Genomic DNA, 24,255 nt, shown 5'->3' with positions numbered 1-24,255 from the left:
AAGAGTCATATTTTTCCAGCAGAAAGTAAGCTACTTGAGGGCAATAACTATATCTTTTTTGTCTTTGGATCTATAGTATCTGGTAGATTGCCTAGTACAGTGTTGGTGAACCTTTTAGAGATCAAGTGTCCAAACTGAACCTTCAAGTTGCCTCTGAACCCCCTACATTACCCCAGATAGGGGAGGGAAGAAGCATTCCCATTGGGCTGCTGGGCAGAGGGGTGGGTGATGTGAAAAATGTTCTGTTATATGATAAGGGAATATATATCCCTCTCCCTGATGGTATTAGGAGCTGAAGCTGAGTGATTATGGAAATCCTTAAGTGTCACACTCTAGTTGTGGTGGTGAAACACTAAGGACCCCTCAGGTATATTTGAGATAAAACTACTACACCCAGCTCCAATATAACAGTGTCACAGAAATAAGTAAATTAATGAATAAACTGTGGTTCAAATTTCATAGTTCCTCTATCTACTTACTCCTGGCTTAAATTATGGAAAACACTAAATGACTGCAACTTAACTTTAGTTTGAATGATCCCTTTTCCTTCAGATACCCAAGGATATGTTTGATAATCCTTAGGGTAAAAATGACATCCACCTAAGTAAGTTTCAAGATTTAATGATGACAGACTTAGGGAAAGGGGAACAGGAACTGAAGGAAAGTGATATAAAGGGAATCCTTAGCTAAAGCTACGGATGATCAGGTGATATCAACTTGAAGATAATCAGGGTTTGAGATTAGCAGTTGAAGAGGTTTATCTTTCTCAGTTGCACCTGGCCAGGCCAGGCTGATTTAACCTGAACCAGGTTGTTTGATGGTATTGATGTTATTTCTTCTTAGATGATTAATTAATTAGGATGTATAGTATAGATTCACACAGAATTGGAAACTAAGGTATTGATCAGTATTGGCTGCTGGTAACCTAAATTGATTTTTTGGCCTACCCAACCAACCAAAACCTCCCACCGAAGCCCTTCTCCAAATTGAGAAATTTCTTCATTCTGAATCTTGCTTTTTATACTGCCCTTAGTAACTGTCTTCCCTTGCTGGCTCATGCCAATCTCCCGTTCATTCCAAGTTCCAAACCGCTAAATGTCAATCATTCTGCTCTCCATTTTGCATAGCAGAAATGATATTACAATCCTTAGGCACATGTGGAGAGGGGGAAGGGAGCAGTCTCCTCTGGCACGTGGAGGCATGCATGCCATGGGCCTAGTACATTCCAAGTACTTAATAAAATGTTTGTGGAATTATTGAAGACATTTAGCTTTTAAACTTGGTTTACCTCTGTCAAATTGAAATACTACTTGGTGGCTTAGGATGACTTTCTTTGATAATAATTAATAAGACCATGGAAATAGTCTTTTAGGTAAACATATGCATATGCACATATATATTTAATTAGATCATCGACTGTATTCATTCTTTTTTTAAAAAAAATGCTTGCCTTCCATCTTGGAATCAGTACTGTATATTGGTTCTAAGGCAGAAGAATGGTAAGGGCTAGGCAATGGGGATTAAGTGACCTGCCCAGGATTACATAGTTAGGAAGTGTCTGAGGCTAGTTTTGAACCTAGGACCTCCCATCTTTAGGTCTGATTCTCAATCTACTGAGCTATCCAGCAGCCCCCTGTAGTCATTCCTAAATTGATGCCATGATCCCATATCCTAAGGGATCCATTATTCTGTATGTCAAACATATAAGTGAATAAAATCAACAACACTCATATTCAGTCAGAATCAGATTAAAATGCCACTGGGAAATACTTAAGAAAACAAACAAAAATACAATAAAACATAGATAATATTATATTTTAAAGTTAAGTCAATTGTGACCAAAAGAGAACCTTAGATGTGGTGTAGTGGTCCCCATTTCTGTTAGACACTACTGTTTTAAGGCAAGAATTGTACCCAGACAGTTAAATGTTAGAAAGTTAACTTATAAAAAAAAACCCTATTTTAAAATGGATTCGTCTGTTCTAATTTGAGATGTTTCAGGGAAGAAAATAGTTGCTAATTTTTTTTAGAATCAACACATGCAAATTACTCCGCAATTACTTAAAATGTAATTCTTTTTTTTTTTTTTTTTTTTTAAATGGGGAAGATGGTAAACACTGGAAAGGGACTACATTGTCTCAGTTATATGTTTTTCTGACAGTTATGTTTTCATGATAGTGAGTTATTTGTCACTCATGTAATGCTAATATTAGTTAACAGATGGGCGAATATTGACTATGTAGTTCCCTAACGACTCTTCTATGGTGGGAGCAGTCTTTGAACAATGTATCTCATAGGATAGTATTGAATTGATATTGCCCGTTTAGGGGAAGCACATTGGCTATTGTTTTCAAAGAAACATTTAGAATTACTATTAATGTTTTTATTTCTGATTCTCAGTATTTTCTTCCAGGCTTCATGAAGTCTTTCCTCATTTTTCCTATTGATAATGTCCTTCAAACTACTTTGTACCTATTTTATTCTCTACATATTTAAATATATTGTCACCATTGATAGAACTGTAAGCTCTTTGAGAACAGGCTTTGGTTCATTTTTAGTGTGCTAGGTGCATAGTAGACACTTAACAAATGCTTATGAATTGGTTGGTTGATTGATTCCAGGCCTTACAATTATTGTGAAGGAAAGGACCTTGACACATCGGGGTCCTGTCCCTTGCCTTTTGACAGAATAATGTCTATACTTTCCAAGGCAGAGACCAATACTAACTCATTTATATAATGATTTATTTCTCCTAAAGAATTAACTTTGCTTACAACATTGTAAGTTAATAAAGTAGTACAAAGAGATCTAGAGTCAGTTTTTTTTTTTTCTGGAAGATTTCCAAACCTCCTTTTTGTTATGATTGAAATTCTCTGGTGACCACATCTTAATTTATATTTATTAAATTATAAAAAAGAGGGTTAGAGAAAGAGAAGACACCAGCCATATGTGGCCTGTGGCCTTCCCTTCTGTAAACCTGGCCCAACAACACACCTATTCCACTTTATGGTCTGTGTCACATACCTTTCCCAAGCTTCTTTAATTGGAGCATTCCAGCTTCACTCTGGACAAGATAAAGGTCTTTCAGACAACAAGAGTCAGGAGACTTGGCTGTACAGTTCCCAAGTCAACTTTGCTACACTATCTTTAGAGGTTTGTTTACAAATAAAACAAAAAGCTTGCCTTTATCCTTTTTCAGCAAGGGGAGTAGGGGAAGAAGCACCTTGTAGTGTCATTTTTAAGACGGGGGGTGGGGGGTGGGGGTGTGGGGGTGGTTCAGTGGATTGAGAGCCAGGCCTAGAGATGGGAGATCTAGGTTCAAAAAGACCTCAGACCCTTCCTAGCTCTGTGACTCTGGGCAAGTCACTTAATCTCCATTGCCTAGGCTTTACCACTCTTCTGCCTTGGAACCATTATGAAGTATTAATTCTAAGATGGAAGGTAAGGGTTTAAAAAAATTAAGATTAAACATTTTTTCCTCCTTTAAAATCTAAAGGTTGTCTTGGAGTGCTGAAAAAGAGGCACAGGATAGGTTAAATTTCCACACCCTGGCAGCCTACTTAAATGTTTACTACTTTGGATATAAAGGTATTCTTCATTTCCTATTGAAAGTATTTCTTTAGCACCTTTAGGACATGAAGAATAAATGAGCGTCAAGAGCCTCCTAAAACAAAACACTTATCCTATGCTGAAGATGTACTTTTTTTCCAGGCTAAACTTTTTTTTTTTTTTTTAAAGCAACCTTTTCCCACAAGGTCTATTTTTCATCTCTTTAATCATGAATTTTATTCTTTGAACCTTTCCTGGTATTTATCACATGTGGTGAACAAAAGACACACTATACTCTAATAGGACTTAACTCATCCTAACTGAAGCTATGGTAGGACCAAGCTCTTCAGTTTGACTTTTAGAATCCTTAATGACCTGGCCTTAACCTACTCTTCCATTTTCAGTATCTATTATGTCTTTTCCTATATTTTACCATGTAGCCAAACTGGCTTTCTCTCTGTATCTCACATGGGGAACTCTATTTCATATCTTTGTGCCTTTGTACTGGCTGTTGCCAGTGCTTAAAAGGCACTCTGTGGTCACCTCTTTCTCCTAGAATTCCTCCCTCCCTTTCTTTCTTCCCTTCTCTCCTCCCTCCCTCCCCACTTCCTTCCTGCCTCAACTCAAGTACCACCTGTAACATAAAACCTGTTTTGATCAGAAATCAACCTGATTCCTCCCCCTTACAACCCTACTGTTCACCCTCCCTAACTACTTTGATTTTAGTCTCTCTATATAAGATATGTACATATCCAGGTCTTTAAGGCCAGAATCTATTTCATGTCAGAGTATTAGAGCCTAGCACAGAGTAGATGCTTTAAAGATATTTAATGATTGATGATTTCCCAGCCCTTACATGTTACCCTCCTTCTAACACTTTCTAGTATGTTTTTTTTTTCTTAGGTACCTTGATTTTTTTTTTTTCATTATGGTCTTAAATTCAGCTTGTCTTCAGCTATGCTTTAAGGCGCTTTTCTTATATTTTTGTGCCATTTGTATACACACATTGTTTTTTCTATTGGGAATTCAGGATCCAGTCGACTCAGTCAATGATAGTAATGTTTTAAGTCTGACCTTTCTGTTTTAATTGGTAAGCTACAACAGCACTTAAAATGAAACTGAAGGGTCCAGTAAATTAACTGTGCACAAAACCAGTCCTCATGAATTAGACAAAATAAACAGACAGCAACAACAAAATTCACAGGAATTTCTGATAATTTATTTGGATAAACTGTTAAATACACGAAAGTAACTGGATAATCTATCTTTTAAAACTGTAAGCCTGGTCTTAGGGATAAAATTATTTTGTTGTGTTATAAAATTATACAGGAGGCTCTCAGAGCTTTCTTGGAATTTCCCACCTCTTGCAGAAGGCAAGTCTATACTCTCTTGTTATTGAGGATAAATCAGATCAGATTTTATGGGGGAAATCAAAATAAAAAGAAGCATGCTTGGAATGGTGGATGGCTACAACTTTTCCTCTATAGGGTAGTTATTTTATTGGATTGTTATATAGGCAGATGACTTAAAAAAATTTTTTTTTTAACCAGGGAATTTTTTTTTTTTTAGCATATTGGGTCTTCCTTATATAGCATTTTTAATTAATGAATTAAAATGACACTGCTGGATATTCCTCTGGGTCCTTAATTTTGCCAAATCACCTCCCCCCTCTCCTATGTAAATCTCAAATTACAGGGTGAGGTGTTTCTTTTTGTTATTGTTGTTTTTATTTTTTACAGTTTTCAAAGTTATCAGATAATGGATCATGCCTTGTAGTCAGGCCATTCTATCTGATTCTGGACCCTTGAGTTTAGTCTTCTCAGTTTCAACTATTTAACTAGAAATTGGGTTTTGTCTAGCTAGATTATTATTATTATTATTATTTAAAAATAGGATCATTGTCTTGGAAAACAATGTTTCTGAAATGGCTTCTTTGCTGGAGGCTCTCTTGTCTCCTTGTGCTGTACAGCTGCAGGAGGCGGATGCTCCCAGATGGTTGAGAGGCCAGGGCAGGGGCACCACCCAACTGGGCTTTCCCCACGCCCTTGCCATTCCCGTTCCCTGGCAACCCCAGGGAAGACCATCCTGCATTAGGAGGCCCCGCATCCTGCCTTGGAACCAAAGCTCAGCGCGTCAGGGAGGCTGTGGCTGACTGCTTCTTCTTGGCCCCCTAGTTCCCACACCACCTGCTACCCTCTCCCATCACAGCACCCTCACAAAAAGACAGCTCCTTCATCCGTCCCCTCCCTCGAAGCCATCTCCGCCAACCTTCCCCGACTCTGGTGCCAGCTTCGCGAGGCACCAGCGAAGGGCCCTTTCCTTTCCTTCCCTTCCCTCCCTCCTTCTCTTTCTCGTTCTCTCCCTCCCGTCTCCCCCCCTTTTTTTCCTCCTCCCCCCCAACCCTCCCTTCGCTGCGTGACGGAGGCGACCCGCGCTATCAGCCTGGCAATCCCGGGGGAAGTGGCAGCGGCTGGAGCAAAAACAGCAGTAGCAAGCGGAGGCCAGGTGGGGTGCGCGCAGTGGAGAGGAGACTAAAGGCTTGCCGGCTCGCCCGCTCCGCTCCCTGCCGGCGGGTCGGCTGCAGAACCTCTCCAGTGCCGCGTGAGGCATCTGGATCTTCCACCCTCCCGGGAGGTTTCCTGCCTCTCCGCTAGTTCCCTAGCCCGGAGCTATGATGCAGAGGCTGGACAGGGCTGCGGCGCTCAAGAGAAGCCGGGGGCTGCCATTCCGGGCGCTCCGGAGCTGGGGTTCACCGTGCTGGAGCTCCGCTTGGCTCTGCTGTTGGGCACTGGCCGCCGGCTGCCAGGCGGCTTGGGCTGTGGACCTAGCCGCTGCCTCCAGCCTTTCGTTACCTCCTTGCCAGGAGGTGAGCAGCGCCTGCCCTAGTCGCTTAGCATGCCCTTTACCTGGAGCCTGTGAGTGTGTGTGTGTGTGTGTGTGTGTGTGTGTGTGTGTGTGTGTGTGTTTACCCAGGCTTGTTCCCACCCTCTAATCCTGCCTTGTAAGATCCGGGGTTTTGTCCGTTTTGGGGTCAAGCTTGTGCTCCAGGCTGGCCACTGGGAGAGTGGCTTATGATAATTCTGATGTTTGTGTGTGGGGGCGGGGACGGGTAATGATTCTTAAAATTTGTACGAGCACGCTTTGGGGGGCTCTGAGGGAGTCCGCAGTCCTCTCCTGTTTTATTCCAGGGTTGGGGGCCGTGGGTCAAAGGAGAGAATTTCGTGCTGAAGGAGATGGGGGAATCCCTCTACCAGTGGGATCTGGAGTACCAGTTTTTCTTAGTCCTCTATAGAGCCTTGCATGCAGGGAATAAGCTACAGTGCATGGTGGGCTTCCCCCTCTCCTGCCTTTGCCTATTCCCACCACTCACTCTCCTTTCCCACTCTTCACCACGCCTCCTCCTACGGGTTAAACTGACTTGCTTAAGTCGTTCTTTAGCGTTTATTGGGATTTTGATAAATGTGGAAGGTGAATAGAGAGGGAAAAGACTATGTGTTGGAGTTTGTGAGAATGGGAAAAGGCAGCTATAGCATTTTGCCTTTGGGGAGTGCTACGTGCCCTGGCTGAAGAGGTTAACACTGTATTACTCTGTCTCTATTACTCTCTCTCCATGTGGATTTATTGAAACCGTGGTGAGGGAAGTCTTCTCTTATGGTCCCTAGGCTTTATTGTTCCAAGAATTTTGGGTGGGTGTCATTGACTACTTGTATGGAGTTTGTCTATTTTTCTTTTTCGAGTTCCAAAGAATATTTTTTCTTAATAAAAATAAATGTCAGGAAACAGAATTTCTCACCTTAAGAGGTGACTAGCTGTGAGGATTCAGAGAAGCAAGCCTATTTTAGGATGCTTATAATGAATTAGAGGGACAGGTCAGTTAATTAGCAAGACAAAAACAGATGCTGTTGTCCGTCAGTGTAACGGGACCAGACCTATCCCCTGTTTATTGCTGTAACATTCACATTTTATTCTAGCTCTGATTAAGCAGGCATTTTGCTCTGCATATCCTTGGGTGCCCATCTGTCTCCTTTCCCCAGTACATTTATGATGAAGAGACAAGTCACTCACTAACACAAGGTATCAGAGTAGGCTGGGCTGGATTGAAATGAATAGAAAAACAAATAAGAGGAAAGCCTACCAACTCCCAGATGTACTTTAGTTGTGGAAATCTGTGGCATATCTCAACAAGCAGCTGTGTTTAATTTGAGTTTATCAGGATCATTAAAAACCTACACACACAACAAAAATAACCCCCCAAATCCCAATTATCATGTGCCTAATCTTTAATCTCTCCTCTCCAGCTTTCATGTTAATCATATCTAGAGAAAAGCCCAGTCTTCCAGCTTCCCTAAAACTGCTTCTCCAAGGTTAGTCACACGAAAGAAAAAGCATCTTCAATAAAAATCCTAGATTCCTTATACTGTACATATGTCCATATAAGCAAGTACATACACATATATTTTCAGCTTCTCAAACCTTTACTTTCTTGGAACATTGCCCTGTTCCTGAAGACTTTGCTAGAGGAAACAGACTGATAGAAATGAATGAAAGTCAGAGGAATGGCCCTGCAGGGGTTGTTGTGGTGATGATGAAGTAGTCACTACAACTTCAGCAGTTATGTAGGTTAGAACCCAGTCTGCACTGAGAGGAAAAGTAGATTAACTAAATAAAAGTAAACTAATTAACTAAGATTCAGAAAAAAGGACCCGAAAGAGAAAGGTTAATCAAGAATCAAAGTTCAGGAAAGCTATGCTCCTTGGTGTCCTAATTTTAATAATTTTTAGTTAATAAAGTATGCAGGAAGATTATATCATTGTAGTGTGTGTGCTTACAATTGTTTTTCTTGCCATGGTGATGCACTGTGCCAGAAGGTGGCTAGGTTGTCAAGGCTAACCCCTCTACTTGCACAAGGGATTCCATTCTATTTTATCTGCTCCAGCAGATTTCTTCCTGCTCATTCCTGTTCTTTCACTATTCTTTAACATCTCCCTCTCTACAGTTGGCTTCCTTTCTGTGTATAAACACATCAGGTCTCCTCTATTCTTAAAAAACTCTCAATTATTCTGTGAATTCTTGTTAGCTATCATTTCAGTTCTTGCCTTCCTTTTGTTGATTACCTCTTTGATAAGGCTACCTAAAACAGGTGCCTCCACTTCCTTTCTTTTAACTTTCTACATTCTGGCTTCTGACTTCATCATTCAACTGGAAATTCTTTCTTCATTATTACCAATGATCTCTTAATTGCCAGATTTAGTGACCTTTCTCCATTCTCATCTTTCTTGGTGTCTATGCAGCTGGTGATACTGTTAGTCACTCTCTTTTTGATTTCTTCAGCTATCATGAATTCAGTTATCATTTCTTTGTTGATGGTTCCCAGATCTACTTATCTTGCCCTAACATTTCTCCTGACCTCCAGTCCTACAGTTCCAACTTTCTATTGGATGTTTTGAATTGGATGTTCAGTAGAAATCTTAAGCTCAATATGTCCAGCAATGAACTCAAATCCCTCCCCTCCCCTGTCCCAAGCTCTCTCTTCTTCCTAATTTTCCTGTTATTATCAAGAGTACCACTATTCTGCCAATTACTCAGGTTTCCAGCCTAGGTATCTTCAATTCCTGTTTCTTCTTCCTCCTTCCCCAGTATCCATTCTATAAGTTTTAAAGTCTTATAACTTCTACTTTCATTATATCTTTCACATATGTCCCTTTTTCTCCTTTGACACTACCACCATTGTGGCCCAGATCCTTATCACCTCACACCTGGACTACTGAAATAGGATTTTAGATTGTCATTCTTTCTCAAATCTCTCCCTACTTCAGTCCATCCTCCCCTCAGCTGTCAAGATCTCCCTATTCAATGAACTCCAATGGTTTTTCTATTACCTCCAGGATTGAGGGAAGGCAATAAATATTTATATATTACGTGCTAGGAACTGTTAAGCATTTTCTAAGTAATATCTCATTTGAGCCTCCCAACAACTCTTGAGGTAGGTGCTATTATCATCTCCATTGTGCTTTTGAGGAAATAGACAAATAGGCTAGGTAATGTATTGAATCACAGAGCTAGTAAGTGTTTGAGGCTGTATCTGAACTCCTTTTCTTAACTGGAGAACCAACACTCTATCCGCTGTGCCACCTAGCTGCCAAAGATGTGAAGTTCAAACTAACTTGGCTCCTTTATACCTTTCTAGTCTTCTTATAATTTCTCTCCTCCTCTCTCTCCCACCATATTTTGCAATCCAATGATGCTAGACTCTTTGCTATTCCTCACGCAAAACACTTTATCTCTCAGCTTAGTGCATTTGTACCTCATGCCTGGAATCCTCTCCCACCTCATCTCTGTCTCCTGTCCTTTTTGGCTTTCTTCAGGTTCCTTCTTCTAAAATCCCTCCTTCTCTAATAAGCCTTTCCTGATCTGCCTTAATGCCAGTGTCCTTCCATCAAAGATTGTCTCCAATGTATCCTGTCTAGAATTTGTTTATATGTGATTGTCTGCAATCCCCATTGGAGTAAACATTTTTTGAAAGCAAAGACTTTTTTTTTTTTTTTGCCTCTCTTTGTGTCCTTGGTGCTTGGCAGAGTATTTGTTACTTGTTAGATATTTTATAGATTATTGTTTCTTGACTGTGTTATTTTATCGGATCCTCTTCCAATAGTTGCAATATGATTGATTGACCAAGGGTTGGTGCTTTGAAATTGAGCAAAGCTGATTGAACTTGTAGAATTTGGACCTTTAGCTATGGGTTCATTAGTAACATAGTTTAACTAGTTCATTGAAGATCTCAGACTACATAAACCTAGTTTGTGTATAGAGAGCTCTGAAGATAACATCTTGATGTGGCCTCATCAGTTATTAGCCCCGTGAATGCATTTCCTGAGGTTTAGTGATCAGTAAAAGGAGGATAATGATTTACAACCATAGGGCTATTGGGTAGATCAGAAGAGCTAATGTATGCAAAATGAGGCATCATGTTAAAGGACTATATAAATGTGAGTAATTATGTTTAGTATCAAGTAAGTAACAGAGTGAATATAATGAGTGCAGTGAACCACATGAAAGAGGATATTATAATCCAGTGGTTCCCAAACTTTTTTGGCCTACCGCCCCCTTTCCAGAAAAAATATTACTTAGCACCCCCTGTCATATACTATCACCGCCCCCTTACAGTTATTCTCCACCCCTAAATGCACCTGTGGCCATCACCATCCACCCTGGATCACTACAGCACCCACCAGGGGGCGGTGGCACCCACTTTGGGAATCACTGTAAAGGTAGCGACAGGTAATTGAAGTTGGAAGTTACTGCCAGCTCTTAACCATATGAGAAAAAAGGGAGCTTGGGTAAATAAAATGCATGGATTGCTCACCATATTATTAAATTTTGGGTCATAGTTTCCATCACCTTCTTTGGTAAATTTATTCTTTTAAAAACAAATACTAATAAATTGGTCTAATATGGTGATTGTTACTTGTTGAACTTCATAAACTTTACCTTCCTTTTACTCTCCTTATGAAGGTATATAGAGCAATGACTTCAGGGGCAGTAGGGAGACTGAAGGAGGAAGAACAATGAAAGGCTTTTGTAGTCCCCACACAGAGTGTTTGGCCACAGCATAAACAAGAGTTGGCATGATTTGTTGAAGTCTTTTAAAAAGGAAACTAGGAAATGTCCCATGGTTAGAAGCTGGAGAAAAGAACATTAAGGTGAAGTTTGTTAACTTTAGTTTCTTCTGCCTTTGGCAATGGAGTAATGTGAAGTTAAATAGAAAACATTCTCTTGGAAAACTCAGTTGGTGATGGAATCTATAAGGTGGGAGAAAAAAAAGCACAAATAGGAATGGGATGGTTGACAGTACAAACATCATGGGTAATAAAAGATGGTGAAGAGCATGGCTAAACTCCAACGATAGTTGTACTAGAGACTTCAGTATCTAAGTTTTTTAAGTATAAAGTCTAATTAACAGTGAAGAATCAAAGCAATAAATTGATTCTATTCAGCCTTCTGAAGTGAAGCCAATAAATATGTGAAACCAATAAAAGACTACAATTAGCAATGGCTCCCTTTATCTCAGTGTCCTAATCTATAAAATATAGATTTTAAAATCTAATCTATTGATATTGTGAAGATAAAGTGAGGTAATATATGTAAGAGCAAAAGTATTATATAATTGTGAGAGAGTATGGTAAGGTGAATTATGGGAATGAATGTAAAAAACTGGTGTTTCACAAATGTTTCTGTATCAGTACAGTGGAGACAAAGATGATAGGTCAGTCTGAGTTGGAATGGAATTCAGAAATACTCATAAGACTAAGCCAGAAAAAGAAAATAGAAGAGAAAACTGATCGAGTTTGTGAGTTAGAGGAAGGCTGGAGGATTTAGTCTAAATGGATGAGGCCTGCTTAAGAGGAATAGAATTAGTAACTAAGTGGCCAACACATGTATTATTTAAGTTGGGAAGCCCTGATCAATTTTTAAAAAAGCTTGCTAGTCACCTCTGCACTTGCAACATGGGTTGTAGTATGCGACTACCGGATTTGAATATGTATTAGTTGATACTTTTGTAACTTGCAGAATTAAAAAAAAATTTAGTCAATTAATAAACATTTATTAAGTACAAAGCTTATTATGTACCAGGCATTGTGCTAAATTTTGGGAATACCTAAAGGAAGGTAAAAGATAGTTTTTGCTTTTGAAAATCTCACAGACTAATTTGGAAAAAACATACAGATAAGTACAAAGTACCTACATGATAAACTGGAAATAATCAACAAAACAAAGATACTGAGATTAAGGAGGACTAGGAAAGGTTTCTTGTAGGAGGTGGGATTTTAGTTGGGACTTGAAGGAATCCATCAATAAAATCAATCAGACATTTATTAAGTGTCTACCTACTATGTGCTAGATTCTGTGCTAAGTCCTGGAAGGCCAAGATGAGAAGGGAGAGCAGCACAGGGATGGGGGACAGCCAATGAAAACACCCAGAGTTGAAAGATAGAATGTCTTGTTTAAGAAACAGAAAGGAGGCTAATGCCACTGAATTGAAGAGTATCAGGCCATTAAGATGTAAGAAAACTGGGAAAGTGCCAGGGGTTATGAAGGACTTTGAATGCCAAACAGAACATTTTATATTTGATCCTGGATATTTCTCTTTCTTTTCTGAGTCTTGTATCTATTGACCTTATCTTTAAAAGTCTTCTTTGTGTTAGTTCTTTTAGCCCCAGTAAATCATAGAATAACTGTAGATTCTACAAAGTCAGAAGGGATCTGGCAGGTAAAGAAATAGCCTTTTGGTGGGAAGATAGAAGGGAACACTTCTGTATATGACTTAAAAAAACAAAACAAAACACATAATACTTAAAAATTGGTTCCAATTCAGAAGAATGGCAAGAAGAATAGAGAATTGGGGTTAAGTGCCCAGGGTCATACAGTTAAAGAGTGTCTGAGGTCATATTTGAACCCAGGATCTCTTGTCTTTAGGCCTGGCCCTCTATCCACTGAGCTACCTATCTGTCCCTATTATAGTACTTTAAAAGCGTTTCCTTTGCAACTACTCTGTGAGGTAGATGGTACAAATATTATTAATTTCCAATTTATAGATGAGGAAATTGAGACCCAGAGACGGTAAATAATTTGCTCAGGGTTACACAGCTAATGATGTCTGTGCTGGGTCTCTGGCCCAAGGTCCTCCTGATTTCAAATCAGTCATTCACATAACAGTATACTGCTACACAAGGCCATGAACTACTTAGAGTAAAGAGAGTTAAGCTCCTATTTCTATTTTGGAGTAGTGACCATAATAAAATGATTTTCCAGGCCAGTGGATGCAGAATTTCCATTTATAATTGTCTATAATCTAAATCAAGTTCTCATGTTTTAGGCAAATGTGAGTAAAGTCTTTACACCATCAATATTTACAAAAACTGAGTTGACACATCTGTGAAGTGTCATATTTGAGCACAGATGAAAATAGCACAGTACAGTGCAGAATCTCTAGTCTTCTTATCAGTCTTCCTCCAGAAGAGCTAGAAGTCTAGTCATTTCTTATTGTTAGGAAGCTCTATCACATTAGATACTTTTTGATTTTAAGGGACCATGTGGAGTCGTACTTCTGCCTGGTCCTTTGGCTCTGGTATAAATTCAATACTTCAAGATCCAGTTAAAATCTCTGTTCCTTCTCAAAGCTTTTCCTGGACATGAAATGCATTTTTCTTTCCCTTCTCCAAATTCCTCCACTGCTTATCTATACTCTACAATATGGTACTTGATTACATTCCACTTTGTTATTTCTTATTGTTGTCATTTTTCTCTAACTAGATTTTAAGTCGTCTTAACTTATTAACCTGTAAGCAAACTCCTTTAGGATAGGTAAAGCACTTTCTTTTGTATTTCCTAAAGATCTGGTGCATTCACTGTGTAATAAATATTTATTGATTAGGTTTAATCACAAATTTAACAATAAAGTTAAAAGTATTTGGAATTGTAGGAGATGCCAGAACAGAGTGATTTAGGTAGAAAATTTTTCGTAGTTTTAAAAAGACCTTCCTTTCATATTAAGAACAACTAGGTGGATAGAGGAGCTGGGCCTGGAGTCAGGAAGTTCTGAGTTCAAATACAATTTCAGACAGTTTGTAGCTGTGTGTCCCTGGGTAAGTCACTTAATTCTGTCTGCCTGTTTTTGCATCTGTCAAATGAGCTGGAAAAGGAAATGGCAAACCACTCTAGTATCTTTGACAAGAAAACCCCAAATGTGGTCACAAAGAGTAGGAAGTAACTGAGTAACAAAAATAACAAAAATATTTGTTAACCTACATTTTTAGGTGGAAAATACTTTTGTAGACTTTAAAAGACCTCTCTATCGCTGTTAGTAATCTGAGAGAAATGAGTATTCTCTTTGACATGAGACCTTTAGAAAGCAAAAGTTGTCATAGATTTAGATCAAGATATAGATTTAGAGACTGGAAAGTCCAAATGCCTCTTTTTATACTCTAGGAAACAGATCTAGAGAGGCAAAATGACTTGCCTAACATCACACAGATTCAGAGATGGGATATGAACCCAGGTTCTGTATATATGGGCATATTTTGAATTTATATCACCATTTCCAAATATATTCCTCCTCATTCTCCTACATAGTGAGCATCCTTTGTAATAAGCAATAAAAATGAAAGAGAAAAGGGGGAGGGAGAAAGCAAAACCCAATGAAGTCCAACCTATATGCAAAGGATGACTCTCTTCTACAGCATGTATGGTGAATAATGTTACTTATGGGGACAGCTAGGTAGCACAGTGGATAGAGCACTGGGCTTAGAATCAGGAAGATTCCTTTTCATGAGTTCAAGTCTGGCCTCAGACACTCACTATGTGACCTTGAACAAGTCACTTAACTATGTTTGCCTCATCTGCCAAATGAGCTAGAGAAGGAAATAGCAAACTGCTGCAGTATCTTTGCAAAAAAAATCCTAAATGAGATCACAGAATTGGACATGACTAAATCAACTGAACACAATGCTACCCAATAAAAAGAAGCCCTGGAATCTAGTATATGTAATGTTTTCCAGGCAGAGCCCTCCATAGGTTAAAAAAAAACCACAAAACAACAGAGAGGAAGGCAGCTAGAGAGTTAGAACTGGAGATGGGAGGTCTGGGTTTCAAATCTAGTCTTAGACACTTCCTAGCTGTGTGATCCTAGGCAAGCTGCTTAACTCTCATTACCATTCTTCTGCTTTGGAAACTATATATATATATATATATATATATATACATATATATATATATATATATATATATAATCTAAGGTGGAAGGCAAGGGTTTAAAAAAAGGAGAGAAGTTAGCATCTTGTTTTAAGTCAATCTTGAAACACTAAAATCATAAGACAAATATCAATCAATCAATAAACATTAAGCATCTATTATGTGCCAGGTACTGTGCTAAGCATTGGATCTATAAAAAAGAAGCAAGAGACAGTCCCTGCCCATAAGAAGCTTATAGTCTGATGGGGACACAATGTGCAAATAAATATATACAAAGCAAGATATGTACAAGATAAATAAGAAATAGAGTGCAGGCACTGGAATGAAGAAGGATTGAGGAAGGTTTCCTATGGGAGGTTGGATTTAGTTGGAGCTTGAAGGAAGTCAAGGAGATCAATAGTTGGAGTAGAGGAGGAAGAGCATTCTGGGCATGGGTGGACAGCCAGAGAAAATGGTCAGAGTTAAGATGGATTTTCTTTTTCATGGAATAGCCAGAAGGCCAGTGCACTGGTTTGAAGAGTATATGTTGGGGAATAAGGAGTAAGAAGACAGAAAGACAGAAGAAAGCTAGGCTTTGAAGGGCTTTGAATACCAACAGAGCATATATAGTTCCCTCTGCACTATTTTTTTACAAATTTTACAAATGAGGAAAGTGAAACCTAAAGAGATTAAGCATCTTGCCAGTAGGTTAAACAGGCAGTAATTTACAGAAGCAAATTTACATCCACATCCTTTAATTGGTCGCCCAATTTTATCTCTGCAGATAACTCACTTGGTGATGCTGAGTGGTGGTTGGGGGATTTTTGTATGATGTGAAATGAATATTGGCTCCTGCAATGGCCCCTTTGTGACTTGCTTTTAGGAAAGAGATCATAAGATTGAATTAGTGAAGTGGTCTTCTTGATTCCAATTCTATCACTCTATTCACTCTCCTATACTTTTTCTTTTCTTTTTTTTAAATTTAGAATACTTTACCATGGTTACACGATCCCCCCTCCCCACTCTTTCCTCCCCCATCCTGAAGCTGACAAGCAGTTCCATTTGAACAATGTGTCATTGTTCAAAACCTATTTCCATGTTATTCATATTTGCAGTAGAGTGATCTTTACTTTTTCTTTTCTAACTGGTCTTCCTGATTTTATTTATTTGAGTATCGTTTCAAGTTCCTCATATGGTCCTTCAAATACTAAGGCTTTAGAGTCTAGCTGTCATGTTATCACTGTCATCAATGAGGAGAATAGACTGCCACAGAAATGCTGGCAAATTTCTTCAATTTCATGGCTGCTTGTCTATTTTCCAGGATATGTGTAAATGCAATTGGGATGAGCTACCTCTTTTGGCAATTTTCCCCCCTGCATGTTCGGCAACTCACACACAAGTCTTTGAATGTTTTGTCATTGAGTCTGATGCCAAGGTTTCTGCATACTCATTTTCCATTCTACTACTTTTCACAGTTTTGAGAAGTAATGCTGTTCAGAAATCTCCAGTCGTCTTAGTCCATAACATTTTACAAGTAAATACATTTTCGAAATCACTGGAATCCAGGCTATCGTGTATCTCCTTGCCAAAGAAATTGTTGGTCAAGGTAGTTTTGAGGATATTTCAACCTAATTGTGGTGACTTTTTTTCTGCTGAAATTTTTGTAAGAAATGGTGATGATTAGAGCCACTTTCTACTTTTGTTCCCTTTCAATCACTTTATAGGATTATAGACCTAGAGTGGAAGGAATCTCAGAGGCTATCTGATTCAGTTTTCTCATTTCACCAATGAAGCAACTGATGTCCAGAGATGTTAAGTAACTGGTCCAAGGTCACATGTTGTTAGTATCACAGATGGAGTTCAAAGCCATATCCTCTTACTCCAGAGTCAGTGTTATTTCTGTTGTACCATGTTGTCGTTTTGTATAATTTTTCAGTTGTATCTGCCTCTTCTTGACTCCATTTTGGATTTCCTTGACAAAGACACTGGAATTGTTTGCCATTTCCTTCTCCAGCTCATTTTTACAGATGAGGAACTAAAGCAAACAGGGTTAAGTGACTTGCCCAGGGTCACACAGCTAGTGAGTGTATATGGCCAGATTTGAACTCTTTCTGACTCCAGGCTTAGGGCTCTATCCATTTAGCTGCCCAGTGTATCATGCTAGTCAATATGAAAATCAGACTATGAAACCAGGCAATATTGAAGCCAAACCCAGAGTTCTAGCCTCTATATATGCTGTCTCTTTGAGCTAAATAGCAACAGTTACATTAATGTTAATTGGTCATTTTAAAAACGATGATTCCTAGGACACTCTATTCTCTTTGTTTTCCTGTCTATTACAATCATGCCAGAAGTGATAAAGAAACCATAAGGCTGAAGGCCATTTTTTATGTCATCTGTCTAGTGGTTTAATTTGGCCAAAGACTTTCTCATCTGATGATATTGCTGATTTTGAAGCTCTGTGCACCTAGATGGGTTGGTCCATTGTCATCAGGACCGTACTCAAAACCTTTCTAGTCCTAGACAGTTTGTAGCGGAACAGCCCCTACATACAATTCTCATATGGGTTTATTCACCTATAGAGGGAAGCTGAAAGCTGGAAAAACAATGGACTAAGATTAAGAACTAGAGAAAGTGAGGCATAGATGAAACAGAGACATGGAACACAGAGATGGACTTTAAGCCTGGTGTCAGCAGGTCAGCACTCGGTAATCAGAGAGTGGGCCGAGCAAGATGAACTGTTTATTATAGGCTTCAAGGATGGGGGGTTTGTGGGATGTCAATCAAACAAGTGAAGCAACAGAAGTATTAATATAATATTGACAATCTATTGTAAGATAAAGGAATGGATATCAAGAGCAGGGTCCCCCGTAGGAAAGAAGCTCACTTATCAAACCTTCTTCCTCTGGAACACTGGCACCAAGCTATCCAGATGCTAAGTGTGTGTCTTTGACTTTTCAAAGGACTTTTACATATAGTTAGCCAGCTTCCAGATTGCAGATAATAATAGAGATTTAATTTTTAAGTTCCACAAAATTTAAATCCCATCCAATTTAAGAATTCAGAAATCAATTGTGAAATATTAGAAAAATATCCATAAGTCTGGTCCATGAACACTTTGTTCATTAGAGTCAGCTTTTGAGTACATCTTTAATACCTTCATGATTCATTATAACTGAAACCCTTCACAGTTGACCAAACTCTGTGCTGTGTGCCTGATATTACAGTTTCATGCCCAGGGTTGCTGGGCATCATGGGAGTAGTACTTGTGTGGAGGAGGTATTAACAAAAATAGCAGCCCATGCCCATATAACACTTTAAAGTTTTTTGTTTGCCCTGTAGTTGTATGAATTCAGAAGAGAAAAAGTATTTGAACAATTATTTTTGTAATTATTTTAGCAACTCTAAAAGGAATGATTTTAAAGATTTACTAGAGAAACCTTTTGGGAAAGATAATAATAACTCAAATTTATAAAAGGTTTGTAAGGTCTGTAAAGCACTTTATATAAACCATCTGAACCTTGCACCAACCTGCTGAAGTAAGTGCTATTTATTATTTCTACTTTAGAGATAAAGAAACTAAGGCTTAGAGATGCTGATTGACTTGTTCCTGGCTACAGAATTCTCAAATGTCTATGGTTGAATTTGAACCCTTTTCTTCCCGGCTCCAAGTTCAGTGCCTTACTTTCTATTCCAAATGACATCTTTAGTTATACAAATTCAATGGAGAAAAATATGTGAAAAAATTTTGTACTTATTTCAGCAGTGGTAAAAAGAGTGCTCTCAAAGATAAAAAAAAAACAAAACCTCAACAAATATTTTCCTATTGAGATGTTATAAAATGAAATAGTCTGTTTCTCTAGTTGGTGAGTTCCTCATTGTTGGAAGTGTTTAAATAGAGACTGGCTGATGATCTATGAGGAATGTTGTTAGAGGACCTTTTTTGGGTTGGTGATTGGACCAGATATTCTTCTAGGTACCTTGGAAGATGGTATATATGTCTCTTTTACAATTATACATTCTCCTGAGAATTGAAATGACTATCCATGATCACACAGAATCATAGGAAAAGAACTGACTAGGTACGATGAGGTTTCTGTTTATCTTTTAGTTCATTACTCTGTGAGTTTTATTCCTTGATCTAAGCATAATCTCTAATTTAACTTACGGCTGATTCATAGTCTCTGTGAATTTTGTTACTCGTCGCTATTTGCCTAGACATTGTTCCTGAATAGGAAATTTTGTATGAAGGACAACCAGTCCTTCCTTTAAGGGCTGGTGAAGTAAACACTCAAATGTACAGAAGTTTCCTCTACTGAATTAATATAACTATACTGTTCAGTTATTTCAGGCGTGTTTGACTCTTTCATAAGCCCATTTATTCAGGATTTTAATGGCAAAGATACTAGAGTAGTTTTCCGTTTCCTCCTCCAGCTCATTTTACAGATTTAGAAACTGAGGCAAACAGGATTAAGTAACTTGCTCAAGGTCACACAGTTATTAAGTGTCTGAGGCCAGATTTGAACTCAGGCATATGATTCTTCCTGACTTTAGGCCCTACCCTCTATTCACTTCACCACCCAACTCTAGTACAAACATAAAATAGTGCATTGGTCAGACTTTAGTTACACATAGTAGGAGCATTTTTTTGAGGCAGAAGGGAATTTAGGAACTAGAAGGGACCTTAGAGGTCATCTGGTCCAGTCATCTCATATAGATGGAGAAACTAAGGCAAAGTGACTTGCTCAATAAAATATCTTAATGCAACTTTTTAAATTCAGAAGCCGACCATTTAAAATACAGGTCTTGGGGCAGCTAGGAGGCATTGTGGCTAGAGTTCCAGGCCTGGAATCATGAGGACCTGGGATCAAATTTGACCACAGACACTTCCTAGTTGTATGATCCTGGGAAAACCACTTAACCCTGATTGCTTAGCCCTTGCTGCAGTTCTGTCATAGAATTGATACTAAGGCAGAAAGTAAAGGTTTTAGGGGAAAAAATTCAGATTTTACTTGAGAGGCAGCTTATAGCTTAAGCATCCTTACAAAACAGAGATGGCAAAATCTAGAGTATCCTAAGAGCTCTTTTGGTTTAAAATAACAATCCTTATGGAAGTTAGAGCTTATTGGTTTCACATTTTTTTGTATCTGTCATCTTGCAGATCTGCAGAAAGTAGTTTGGCAGATTCCCCTCAGCCCCAGGAGCTATGAGCATCCATCATACCCAAACTCCTAAAAAAACTAGCAGCAACTCTACTGCCCTTATTATAATCTTCTTTAACCCAGAGGTGCTAATTAGTGAGAATGCTTTCTTTTGGCAGCAGTTTAGAATGTGGATGCTAGCAGCCTGTTTATCTACCCTCCCAGGCAGAGAAGTAATGTTGCTTTCTGCTGCTCCGGATTATTATTTATGGTCAGTTTGAGATTGTCAAGGCATTTGGTTTTGAATCCGTTGGTCCCTCAAGCTAGTGGTTCTGCTCCTGCTGCCTCCATGTCATTGTTTGTATCTCTCAGAGATTGGGCAAGAAGAAGAGTGACTAACATTTAAGGCACCAGCATCTGGTTGGCACTACTGGTTACTTGGTCAGGATTTTTCAATAAATGATTTTTTTTGACATGATTTCAAGTAATTCTGGCCCTTATTAACTCTTAAAAAAAACAAAAAACCTTCCCTTTCATCTTAGAATCAATACTGTGTATTAATTCCAAGGCAGAAGAGTGGTAAGGACTAGGCAATGAAGGTTGTTTACTTGCTCAGGGTCACACAGCTAAGAAGAATCTGAGGCTAAATTTGAACCTAGGACCTCTTGTTTCTAGGCCTGGCTCTCAATCTCCTGAACTCCCTAGCTGCCCCCCCCCCCCCACGAACTCTTTGTAAACATTCAATGTCATCTATTGACATATATATGTATTTGGTATGGCAATATATATACCAAATAAATATATAAATATAAATGATATCTACTGCCACTATTAACATGGGTAGTTAAGCATTATTAACATGGTTGTACTATAGTTAATCATATTGGGAGTATAATTTTGAGGCAGAATTGAACTTAGGAACTAGAAGGGACATTAGAAGTCATCTGATCCAACCTCCTCATTTTATAGAAATGGGGAAACTGAGGCAAAGTGACTTGCTCAAAATTATACTGGTAAAGCCAGGGTTGGGCTTTAAATCCAAGTCTTTTTGGTCCCAAACCCAGAGCTCCTTCCACTGCACAATGCTACTCTTAGAATTGTTCTAGAAAGCACAACCAGACAGATAAACTATTGAGTTATTTTAGGAAAGGTGGCTTGGCCGACCTGCTCATATTTAAAGCAAGGCAAGATTTGATGAAATATGGCTGTGTTTATGAGGTTAGTACTGTTTCTATTATTCCCTGGCCCGTAATTTGTATTAAAAAAGGAAAATCCCCAAAGTTCCAGAACAAGTTGTTGTTAGACTGAAAATGGGTCTCCAAATCTGTACGACACAATAATAATTTCTTAATCATCTACAGGGCATGGTGGTAGGTACTAAGGATAAGAAGATAAATGAAAACCTCTACCTTTAAATAAGTTACTTTTCTACTGGGGAATCCATCATGTAAAGAGATAAGTCAAAATGAGATCATTTGAGGAGGAAGAGAGAACTACTGTCTGGTAAAGATGGGGTTAAAGAGGGTAATGCATACTCCAGCTGGAGGCCCATAGACAATAACTCCTGAGCTAAGCCTTGAAGGAAGCTAGACATTTCAGCAGATGAAGGTGAAGAGGGGGGTACATCACAACCATAGTGGTCAGTCCTATGCAAAGGCATAGAGATAGGAGATGGCATGGCAGATTTAAGAAATAAAAATTGAGGATGTCAAATTTGAAGAGGGAAGAGGCTGGAAGCAGTCAGTCCAATTAAAAGGTGAGGGTCTGAGCTGGGAGAGAAATGGTATGAGTGGAGGAAAGGGGATAGACATGAAGGATGTGCTAAAATGGATGAGTTGACCTAACTGATTGCTTCTATGACTGTGGATGTAGGATTTGCTTATTAGGTGGAGTTCACTTACTACATACAGTCTTGATAAGACAAGTAAAAATAAATTTTTTTTTTAAACCCTTAACTTCGGTGTATTGTCTCATAGGAAGAGTGGTAAGGGTGGGCAATGGGGGTCAAATGACTTGCCCAGGGTCACACAGCTGGGAAGTGGCTGAGGCCGGATTTGAACCTAGGACCTCCTGTCTCTAGGCCTGACTCTCAATCCACTGAGCTACCCAGCTGCCCCCCAAAATACATTTTTTTATCTGTGATTCAGGGGAAAAGATAACTAACTCCACCAGTTAGTTTCATATTTGTGGTAAAGGAAGTTAATGAAGGCAGCTCAGTGCCTTCAGGCCCAAATCTAATTCTGTGAATTAATGTGGAACCGAACCAGGACACATGAAGGATGATTATTAACTATTCATATTAGTGAAAAGAGTATAGTCTGACATTAAAAGGTTGTGCATTTCGTAGTACCTTTTTTATTTCATAGGATTAAAGATTTAGGGGTGAGAGGGATCTCAGAGGCCATCTAATCCAGCTCCCTAACTTTACAGATGAGAAAACTGAGGCCTGGAAAACCTCAAATGGTTAGTCTAGGTCATTATGTACACCCAAGCATCAGAGATAGAATTTGAACCCAAGTCCTTTGGGAGGTTGCATGATTTGGTGGATAGAGTACTAGATTTGGGATCAGAAGAGATAAAAAAACCAAAACATTTTTTAAAGGCTTGCCTTCTCTTTTAAAATGGCTACTTCATTGCAATTCTAAGACAAGATCAGTAAGGGCTAGAATACAATTGAAGTTAAGTGCTTTGCCCAGGGGCATATGGCTAGAAAGTGTCTGAGATCAGATTTGAACCTAGGTCCTCCAGACTCCAGACCTATTGCTCTATCCACTGTGCTATCTAGCTAGGTTCAAATATTGCCTCAGGCATTTAATTGTTGTGTGATCCTGGGCTAGTCACTTAACTTTTCTGTACCTCCATTTCCTCATTTATAAAACAAGGAGGTTGGACTTGATATCTTCTAAGGTCTCTTCCACCTTGCTATGATCCGGTTTCTGTATGCTATAACATATTCTATTATTCTATTATTATTATTAGTTGTGATTTAAAATCTCTGAACCAACCACATTATTCTATTTAAAAATTAGAAGTATAGTCCTGAGCTTCTTGACACATTCAGTTTTCCCATAGGCAAAAATTAAGTGATTATGGAGCAGAAACCAAGAAATTACTAGTTTAGTGATCAATACCACTTATCATTATTTGCTAACAGAGTAGCAATATTGCCTCCATATACATGTGTGTGTCTAGGTGCAAATTTGACCCCCCCACCCCATTATTTCTTACACACTGTGTTATCTGGCAATTATTCATCTGGGAATTCAACCAGAATGAGCTGAGGCTTTGGGGAGAAAGCTGAGGACAATGTTTAGAATGAGCTTTCAGTTATGGAAACCATGTTTTAAGGCACAGATTGAAAAACAAAAGTATGTCTAAAGGAGGGTGACCAAGCTAGATAAGTTGGCATTTTAGGAATGGTTGAAGCTTGGAGATAAAAGATATAGGTGGAGGAACCATAAAGGCTGACTTCAAATACCTGAAAGACTTTCATATGGAAAAAGGATTTGATTTCTTCTGTATCATTCCAGAGGTGAGGCTTAGGAACAATTAGAGGAAGGAGGATTCAGCTTAATATAAGGAAGACAAGTTTAACAATTAGAACTACCCTAATGGAAATGGGCTGCCTTATGACAGTGAGCTCTCAGTCATTGGAAGGATTCAAGAAGAGGCTTGATTACTATCTGTTTTGGTGAGGAGCTACACTAGAGGCTCTGGATTGTCTTCTAGTAGTGAGATTTGATTCTATGAATATTTGTCTCTGGTCTCCAAGCCTGGAGTTTTTTCTTTCTTTCTTTCTTTCTTTCTTTCTTTCTTTCTTTCTTTCTTTCTTTCTTTC

At 38.7% G+C, this 24,255-nt stretch overlaps 1 protein-coding gene across 1 annotated transcript in view; it reads left to right on the top strand.

Moving 5' to 3' along the window:
• The first annotated feature begins 6,223 nt into the window (after positions 1-6,223).
• ELAPOR2 (endosome-lysosome associated apoptosis and autophagy regulator family member 2) overlaps positions 6,224-24,255 on the top strand; it is a 236,355-nt gene continuing 218,323 nt past the window's right edge. The window contains exon 1 of the mRNA XM_044679057.1: positions 6,224-6,415. Within this exon, the coding sequence (XP_044534992.1) occupies positions 6,224-6,415 (192 nt within the window). The remainder of the gene's footprint in view (positions 6,416-24,255) is intronic.

This window comes from Gracilinanus agilis, chromosome 5, assembly GCF_016433145.1.
Source record: "Gracilinanus agilis isolate LMUSP501 chromosome 5, AgileGrace, whole genome shotgun sequence".
In the NCBI taxonomy this organism is placed as follows: Eukaryota; Metazoa; Chordata; class Mammalia; order Didelphimorphia; family Didelphidae; genus Gracilinanus; species Gracilinanus agilis.
This window is presented reverse-complemented; position numbering and strand designations above follow the sequence as displayed.